The sequence below is a fragment of the Olea europaea genome, chromosome 12, assembly GCF_002742605.1.
Source record: "Olea europaea var. sylvestris chromosome 12, O_europaea_v1, whole genome shotgun sequence".
In the NCBI taxonomy this organism is placed as follows: domain Eukaryota; kingdom Viridiplantae; phylum Streptophyta; class Magnoliopsida; order Lamiales; family Oleaceae; genus Olea; species Olea europaea.
The window spans coordinates 22,187,145-22,196,444 of record NC_036248.1 but is presented as its reverse complement, the minus strand read 5'-3'; the positions used below and the strand labels follow the sequence as shown (position 1 = coordinate 22,196,444).

Genomic DNA, 9,300 nt, shown 5'->3' with positions numbered 1-9,300 from the left:
AGAAACATTATTGAGAGGTCGTTTGAAGTGTGGAAGAAGCGATGGTATATTCTTGATAGGAAGCCAAGTTACTCTTTTGGTTCTCAAGCAGCGATTCTTAAAGCAAAAATGGCAGTCCACAATTTCCTTGGAAAATGGGAATGTGGACGAAGCATTTTGTCGAGCATAATGGCCAGACGACGATGAAGTAGAGATAGACCTTCTCTATGAGGAAGATGAAAATGCAACTATGGATGCGACTACCAAAGAAGACTTACTGTGAGAATAATTGCAAGATTATATGACGCATCAACTAAGACATGAATTCCAAATTTGTATGAGTAGTCAATGTAAAATGTGATTTTTGATTCGTTAGCAACAACATTAGAATTCAATTATGAAAACCGTTTTTGTTGTGAAATAATGAGATAATTATTGATTATTAGTTAGTATTATCATAATACATAGGTCTTATCTAGTCTAGAAAATTTATTTCATTCCAATTGTAACTCTTATTTTAAACCTTATAAATATGCGTTTTGATTCTCAATAAAATACACAATTGAGTTTTGACTCGTATATTCTATTTTATTTTTCTCTCTTTTTATAACAGTTTTCAATTCATTTGTTGGTTCAATATTATTTTTGAAAAATAAAAAATAAAAATTCCTTAGAGCATAAACGCTTGGACCTATTGGAATTTAAGAAAAAATGGAAAAAATGAAAGGAAAGAATTTACCACGCCACTATAGATGGCAAATGCCACAATTGTTGGTTAGAAGCATTACATGGGAACATATGAAATAGGTTTCCTACAAAGTCAATCGCCCCATTATGTTACCTGACAATGTATTCAGCCCCACAAAAAAAATGTAACGGAAAATGAGATTGCTTAATCAATTTTTATTGAAAATTTTGATTTTTAACTCTAGTCTAACTAAAAAGAAAAAAGAAAGAAAGAAAATGCATAGTAAAATATTACTTTTTCCATTTCCTCAACTATTTACCAAAGGTAAGATGAGCCCTAATTAGACCCTAAATTGAAATTACCCTCCTCGGACTCGAAGAAAAAATGGATTTTGAAAATGATGTATTTTCGACATTTGAAAATTATTCATGAAAAATAAATTATTCAAGGCACAAGCTTTGGTTCCATTATTTGAAGCGGTGGTGGTAGGGATGTCAATTGGGTCAAGCTGACTCGCGACTTGTTGGTTCGGCTTGTCAAAATTCGGTTCGTGGGCTGTTCGGACTCTCGTCAAATGACGAGCTCGAGCTCAAGTTGAGCGGGGGTCCCGTCCAACGAGCAGAGCTCGTTGAGCCCACGAGCCGGCTCGTTCAAAAATGTGGAAAAAAAAATTTTATCAAAAAAATTTGAAAAATGTGCAAAAAAAAAAAAAAAATCACTAGCTCGTGGGCTGAACCGAGCTCGTGGGTTAACGAGCCAATCCGGCTCGGCTCAGCCCACTGCCATCCCTAGGTGGTCGGTTGATCGACGGTCTGTGATGAGGTAAGAGAGATGCGAGCATCTTTAGATGGGTTGGTCAGCGATTGGGTGGTGAGGAGAGAGAGAGACTGATAAAAAAAAATTATTTTAGGATTTGTTAAGTTTTTAAATTTATTTTTAATTTTTCTTATTATTTGGGTCCAATTGGACTTGATTGGTTTTTTTTTTTTTTTTTTTTAGGATTCATTTTCAATCATTCACAATTTTTATCAATATTTAACTAATTTAACTTATCGCTGTCTGATTCTCATTATTTGCCTATTAAAATAAAAAATATGATCATTATCTATTACATCAAGCCACAATATTTGACTTTCTATTTTTTGTGTGAGGCCTGTAATAATTATATTTTTCATTCTCATTTTTACATTAATGTATGTCAGATGGACCTAAATTTACTAAAAAATTAATTTTTAACTAAAGCAGACGGGAGCTCGGTTAGGCTGGGTCTATCGATTTGACTAGTTTGGGTGGTCTTCCTTCACTCTGCTTTCCTAGAAGCTGCTTCCTTGCGCTGTGTTCTGATGTCAACACACCGAAATTTCCTAGAAGAATTTCTGTTCAATTCTAAGAAATTACGAGAAACTATTTGGTCTTAAATTAGACTGCGGTTTGCTTTTGTCAATTGCCTCAGTAATTTTTCTTGATTTGTTCATTTCGATGTATTAGAGAAAGTGTTTGAGATCTCTGAAGCTGAAAGCAAGAAGATGGTTCTGGCTTATGACAATTGGGAAAGGCTAGTCGAAGCCACGCTAAAGAGAGAGCAGTTTAGGCAACTCTGTCGTCAAATTTCGCGGAGTTCAAGTAGTGTCTCAACATTATCAGATTTCAGTTTTATGTCTTCAAACCCAGAAGGTTCATCTTCACTTCAACAGAATTTCCCAGCAACACAGCCCGCAATTATTAACTCAAGGGAATCAAAGTCCCAAAAGAAAGAAAAATCTGTTAGTAAAGTGGAACCCAAGTTAGTGTTCGTGAAAGGTTACAATCTTGCAATTGAACTTCAAGACTTGTTACGGGCTCCTTCTACATTTTTGGGTAAGGGAGCATTTGGGACTGCATATATGGCAGCTCTGAGTAATGGGGTTAGAGTTGTGGTGAAGAGATTGAGGGAATTAAGTGTCGACGAGACAGAGTTCAAGCGGCAGATGGAGGTCACTGCCAGTATTAGGCACGAAAATGTTGTACCTCTTAGAGGTTACTGTACTTTTAAGGATAACAAGCTCATGCTATATGATTACTACAGTCATGGGAGCGTTCACGCAATGCTTCGTGGTATGTTAATCTTTTAATGTGCTTTTTCTGCAGTAAATAAGAACAAAAATTTGGTTTCTTAATAGTGCGGAATATCATCTTTATTCGAAATGGAATTTTATCCCTTGACAAAGAATGATAAATTATGTTAGATATTTTTCATCATTTTGAATGTATTTATTTTTTGTTTTGCGAATGATTTGTAGCCCGTTTGTCGCTGCGCAACGGGGATCGACCTGCTCGATTAGGTCACGGGGGTCGTGGGGGCTCGAGAAAAGTCTTTGAATAAATGCATCTGTTCGTTTTTGACAGTTAAATTTCAACAGATGTGTTCTTCATTTCAAGGGACCCACCTATTCAAATGGTTGCCTCAATTTCTATAAATTCTGAGAGAATTCTCGTTTGCAAAACGTATTAAAAAATTATTCTTCTCTCTTTCTCTTGGCATCATCAGTTCTTTTCGAGTGTCTTCTTGATTTGATCAAATAGTCACAATTTCAATCAAATGCCTCCATTGTATCCTGAGAGAGATTTTCTATCTTACCCCAATTGTGACTTCGTTAGATAGAGGAGAAATATCTCTTAAAAGATAACATTTTTTCATGCCTTGGAGTTCATTAAATTTTCAGATTTCCCTACATTTTTCTCAACAAATTACAGCTCCAGTACAATACACGGTATATAAGAAAGTTATCCAACTATTACTGGGAAGAATCATGAAAGGAGAAGGAAATTCTGTATTAATGATTTTCTGTGATTTCTAATGTGATAATATTACCCAATTGTTGCATTTTAGTTCATCTAGTCTCGATTTCATGAACTCGACTGATTCCTCGTTACTGCTCAAAGAGATGTAACTGGTAGGAATGTATTGGATTGAATTTGACCCTGTGACACTTTGTACCCAAAACAAACACGTTACCAAGCTGTTCACGGCCCTTCAATTGTTCTACGCTACAATGTCATTGTAGAGAATTCTTGTCTTGTTTTCCACATTCGTTTCATTATTTCCGTTCAAATTATTTGAATTTCCTTGAATTGTTTCCTTAGATATGAATGGCTAAGATAATGTCCTCTAATGTTCCCTTTTAAACTCGTATGTGATATTCCTTTAATTAGTTTGGCAATCACTATTGTGTTTTTTTAATTTTGTTCTTTCCTTTTACAGGCACACATATCTGGGGAGTGCCACCTCTATAATGTGATTACTTACTTCATAGAGAAAGAATAGTTATGGGTGTAGTTAACTAAAATCCATGGATTCTGAAAGATAAATATCATTATTTTTGCAAAGAAGTTTCATTAGATTCTTTAGTTTGTATGTCACCTGAATTGGTTTATCAAACTGAATCAAATTTGCTTTTAAGCCCTTGACAACAGAACATTACTAAAATAAATGAACTGATGAAAAGGATATGGTATAATATATCACGGTGTTTGGTGTTTTGTCTCATCTCAAAGATAGTTATGGTAGATACTTTCTTCTTGTGGAAATATTGTTGTCGACTTGTCGTTATATTTGCACTGTTTTCAGCTTCTGTTTAAGCTCAAAATTCGCAAAATTAGCTTGAAAATTATCTGAGTAAATGCAAATTTTGTTTTTGTAGATTATTTAGCATATGCAGGTTTAGTTTTTAATGATTTTTCCTAGTGCTTGAATCATACTTTTTCAAAACTAATATGAAGTTTACTGAGATAACTCTCTTCATTGTATGATAATAATGATTACTAGTTCATGGATAAAAACCCAGATGCTATTATACTCTGAATCTCTGATGCATTTGACATATTTTTCAGAAAAAAGATCCAAGGACCAGATTCTTCTCGACTGGGAAACTCGGCTAGGAATTGTAATTGGTGCTGCGACTGGTATTGCTCATATCCATGCACAATGTGACGGGAAGCTTGTCCATGGAAATATAAAAGCCTCGAACATTTTCCTGAACTCACAACAATATGGTTGTGTGTCCGATCTTGGCTTAGCAACATTGGTAACTCCGATTGGACCTCCAGTCATGAGGACTGCAGGGTACCGCGTCCCAGAAACCATAAACACCAGGAAAGTGTCGCAAGCTTCTGATGTCTACAGCTTCGGGATTGTGATTCTTGAACTTCTCACGGGTAAATCCCCTTCCCGAGCTGGAGTCTTAAACTTGGTCAAATGGGTTCGTTCAATTGTTCACAAGGAGGGGACTACTAAAGTATTTGATTCAGAACTGCTGCATTTTCCTGATAAAGAGGAAGAGATGGTGAATATGTTGCAAATCGCGCTCAGTTGTGTGGCTAGGAAGCCAGAGCAGAGACCTAAAATGCTTGCTATAGTGACAATGGTAAAGAATATTCGAAGGACCAATGCTGGAAGTTACTCATCTTCTTGATTTAACATTACATATTCGATTGCTCTCTCTTACGAAATGAAATTCCCAAGCCTTGGTCTGCTTACATGATGCAATTATGCAATTATTGATAGTTGTGACATTAAATTTAGCATTGATAAGTTAGAAGTCGAATATTCGTTTGCAAGTAGTCTATGCGTCAAGAAAATGATGTTATTTTGAAATCTTATGGACGAGATCTGTGGAGGAAAAACTGCAACATAAGTATAATAAAAATTTTGTATTAAACATAATAGTGAAGTTAAAAATTTGGTCAATGTATCATAGCAGTCCTAGAGTACCATGTAAGTTGCATTGAGGATAAAATTGGAGAGAAATTGATTTTATCTTATTTTATTATTTGAATCAAGAATCTCAGTTAAAAATCGAATAAAATTTAATTCTCAATCACATGACAAGAATTTCAAAATATTTGAAGAATTTATCAATGCCAAGTCAAGATCTTCAATCTATCTAAAAAAATATAGCCTTTTTTTTTTTCTCCCAAATTTGTCACCATTTGTTCTCAGCGCTTTTAAAATAAGCTATATTAAAAATAATATATTTAGATGTTTCAAAACGCAAAATTAGTTGAAAAATTTCGGAGCGGAATAGATCTTCAATTTGTAGATTTCGAGCTCAACCAACCAACCAAAAAAACTCCAACCCACAACTCTATTCATTTGTGGTTGCATTCCTCCTCTTTCACCCACAAAGGCAAAGAGAAGACAATAAAGGCAAAAACTCGAGGGAGATCACAAAGAGGGCAGCTGCGTTATTTCTTCTCAAACAAAGGGCAAACACACTGCTTCCACAATTGAGAATGGACATATATGGATTTAGGCTATACCAATAATTGGGCCAAGATACAAGACATTGGGCCAAGACACAAAGAAACCCTCCTGTAAGTGAATTTGGGCCAAGGCAAAATTAAAACCAATTAAGTTGCTACTAGTGGTCCACGTTATTTTCGGGTCAAGCATATGAATTGATTGGTTGATAAATATTTCACTCATCGATTGAGACCTATGAAATATAATCTGAAATTGCTTACATCATTCTTGGGGATTTATTAGGTATCAAAAAAACTCAACAAATCTCCACCTCGATGTCCAATAAACCTACAAGCAATCAAAACACATAGTGAGCACTTGCATAACCAAGGTAATCAATAAAATTGGGATCACAGATCTTACCTCATGTTTCCAACATAAAACACGTATTATATCTACTCCATGTACTCACAGGGTTAAGATCAAAAACACCCAAATAAAAGCAAATATTCACAGTAATCAATTAAGAGCAAATGAACATGCGATAACGATATAATATAAGATGACAAAAGGATCTTTTCAAAAAATCATGTTCACGTAGAACGACATATTAACACCACGTTAATCAACAAATGACCAACACATATGCAACAAATGTATAAATAACCCACAAAAAGATCTCACTGCACTTATCATATCTTATTCTGTGTTGCTTAGACCTCGAGAACACATATCTCCTATCATAGCCCATCATGCTTACTAGATTGGTCGCTTAACTCATGTCTAATTGGTACTAGTCACAATAGATCTTAAGTTCTTGGGATAATCTTTTATCATCACATCACTTCTCCCTACCTATGTAAATAATAGGTCTCCATTTCACAAAAGTGATAGAAGTGTCCATCTTCCACTCCACGTGATCAGGGTCTCTTTATTGATAAAGAATTCTGGACATTTAACCACTTCTCTACTCGTGATTCAAATGTCACATTCTATATTCTCGATACAAGCCACGATGTACCCCTAGGCATCTAAAAACTCCACCTTACCAAAAGACGTACACCACACTGTTAATGCATCCTAACCTATTATACATACAAAAAATTACACCAAATAATCATATTGCCTCAAATTCATGCAAACGCACATATCGAACACGTTGAAATACAATATATAACCATGTACCAAAATTAGACAATCACACACGTGCAGAACGAATCACAAACAGATGCACATGAAGTAACTAAGTTCACTTTCAATAAACCTTACTAGGATCATCACTCGATCCTATAACCATATTCGCCTCACCTTTCATCATAACCTTCTGCCTATCCTTCTTCTTGGAACAATTTCTAATAAAGTGTCCAAAATACATTATTTTCTCCAAAATGGGAATCAAACAGGGGCATAATATAAATAGAGGGTGAGGGTGGTGTAGTGGGGAGTAAGGGATTTATTAATTAATTTAATAAATTTTAATTATCACCTAATTTATGACTTTAAAATTTATCCTTTTTTTAATAGTATATTTAAGATATAGGCTTTTGGGTAATTTTTCCAAAATAATAACTTCTGATTAATCGCAAGGCCCAGCCCATTTGAATATCTTACAAATATATACGGACGCTGTACATTTCTCTTTCCGTTCTTCGTTTCCCACAAACAAGTCGCGAAACCCACACAAACGCAATGGCAGATGAGGACTACGACATGGACGGGGGGTCTGTGCAATTCGACAATTATTTTATTTTATTTTATTATTGTTCTCAAAGCTTATTTATTGGGATCAGGGTTTAGCTAGGGTTTTTGTTTTCACTAACTAGAATTTTTGAATTTTTGAAGATACGAAGATGAGCCAATTGAACCGGAACCCGATGTAAGAAGCTTTTTTTCTTTTTATGTTTGCATATTATCACTTGTAGCGTTTTCTTGGTCTATCGGTGATTATTTTACTGTTTTTTTGTGCAATTGATAGGAAGGTGTAGAGTTGGAAGAAGAGAACAATGAAGATGCTCCAGATGACATTGTAGGCGAAGGCGAAGAGAAACAGGAGGTCGAACCAGTTGAACGCCCTCGGAAAACGTCCAAGTATATGACCAAATACGAGCGTGCGAGGATTTTGGGTACGCGGGCGTTGCAGATAAGGTGGGGTTCAGTTTTATGGTTTTAGGGTTGGAAATTTATTAACTTTTGGAGTTGGTTGAGTAGTTTTTGACTTGGAGGAATGCTTTTGGTTTTGCAGCATGAATGCTCCAGTGATGGTTGAGTTGGAGGGCGAAACGGATCCACTTGAGGTAAAATTGGGAATAATGATAATGAATTTATTAGCTTCCATTTTCTTGTTACCTTTGCTTATATGCTTTATTGATCCCTTGACTGAAAGGCTAAGCCCCTGTTTGGCCCCATATTCTAAAAGCTCGATCTTCTTTTTTCTTTTTTTTTTTATCCATCCACACATTCGATGGGAAAGCACAACATTTATTAACTTTTCAATCAAACATTTCATCAATTTTTTTTTTATCAAAATCTACTAAAAATCTAATTTCTTTTCTAAACCAAACGAGGGCTAATTGTTCTTGCATACATATCAATTATCTTTTGCATTATAGTATCATTATAGAATCGTGATGATGCTATCTATTTAAGGTTCAAGGGATTGTTCACCTTTTCCAATGAAATTTGATTTTTTTAAGAGTAATCACTTAAAAGAAAATGCTTTGACAACTATACTCCTTTCAAATGCAATTTTAGCATATATTGCCCATCCAAAGTTCCGAGTACTGAATCCCTTACCGTTTAATTTGAATTGCTTGCCTTCAAAGTGTTATTTCTATATGATAGAAATAGAGCCGATGGTAGTATGCACAGCGGAGAGTGAGGAGAGAGGGTAGTGGAGGTAGATGCTTTCCTATATATGGTGATAAATTTCAATTGCTTGCTAGAAATGACTCACATACATTTTACTATTCTTTAAATGATTCAACCTCGTGTATAAACTTCATGTTAATGGAATGTGTGAAATTTTTGATGACTTGAAGAGTTTAAACAAAATGGGAATTGAATTTTAAAAGCACTTGTACAGGTTAAGCTAACACAAACCCATAACTTAATTTATCATTTAAGAAAAGGACACTTACAACTCCACTAGCTCCATTGCTACTCAATGATCTCTCTTATTATCTCACATTCATATTACAATACATCCATCTCTATTTATAATTGCTAATGGTGGTGGAATTGCTGACTTATTATTCTAAATAATCCCAAATATGGTGGTGGACTTCAAAATTTCTCCACACTTCTTGTAATGTCAATAGTTATTGGAAAAATCCAGAAATGAAGAAATCAAATAAAAATGGAGATAAGATAGGGGAAGAAGCACCTGTAATAATTTGGAAATTTCCTAAAAGTC

General features: G+C 34.9%; 2 protein-coding genes across 2 annotated transcripts; both read left to right on the top strand.

Moving 5' to 3' along the window:
• The first annotated feature begins 1,934 nt into the window (after positions 1 to 1,934).
• LOC111406089 (probable inactive receptor kinase At4g23740) lies at positions 1,935 to 5,393 on the top strand. Its single transcript, XM_023035289.1, has 2 exons — positions 1,935 to 2,761; positions 4,538 to 5,393. Exons 1-2 carry the CDS (start codon positions 2,194 to 2,196, stop codon positions 5,116 to 5,118), a joined length of 1,149 nt encoding a protein of 382 aa, XP_022891057.1. The 5' UTR covers positions 1,935 to 2,193; the 3' UTR covers positions 5,119 to 5,393.
• A 2,119-nt stretch (positions 5,394 to 7,512) lies between these two features.
• On the top strand, positions 7,513 to 8,437 carry LOC111406088 (DNA-directed RNA polymerases II, IV and V subunit 6A-like). The gene is made up of 4 exons (XM_023035288.1): positions 7,513 to 7,609; positions 7,731 to 7,764; positions 7,864 to 8,033; positions 8,131 to 8,437. Exons 1-4 carry the CDS (start codon positions 7,578 to 7,580, stop codon positions 8,420 to 8,422), a joined length of 528 nt encoding a protein of 175 aa, XP_022891056.1. The 5' UTR covers positions 7,513 to 7,577; the 3' UTR covers positions 8,423 to 8,437.
• The last annotated feature ends 863 nt before the right edge of the window (positions 8,438 to 9,300 follow it).

Excerpts from the sequence above, each read along its gene's own strand:
- LOC111406088 (XM_023035288.1), top strand. The coding sequence starts at position 7,578 with ATGGCAGATGAGGACTACGACATGGACGGGGG. Across the intron at positions 7,610-7,730 it reads GACTACGACATGGACGGGGG|ATACGAAGATGAGCCAATTG; the intron begins GTCTGTGCAATT and ends GAATTTTTGAAG. Across the intron at positions 7,765-7,863 it reads CAATTGAACCGGAACCCGAT|GAAGGTGTAGAGTTGGAAGA; the intron begins GTAAGAAGCTTT and ends TGCAATTGATAG.
- LOC111406089 (XM_023035289.1), top strand. The coding sequence starts at position 2,194 with ATGGTTCTGGCTTATGACAATTGGGAAAGGCTAGTCGAAGCCACGCTA. Across the intron at positions 2,762-4,537 it reads CGTTCACGCAATGCTTCGTG|AAAAAAGATCCAAGGACCAG; the intron begins GTATGTTAATCT and ends CATATTTTTCAG.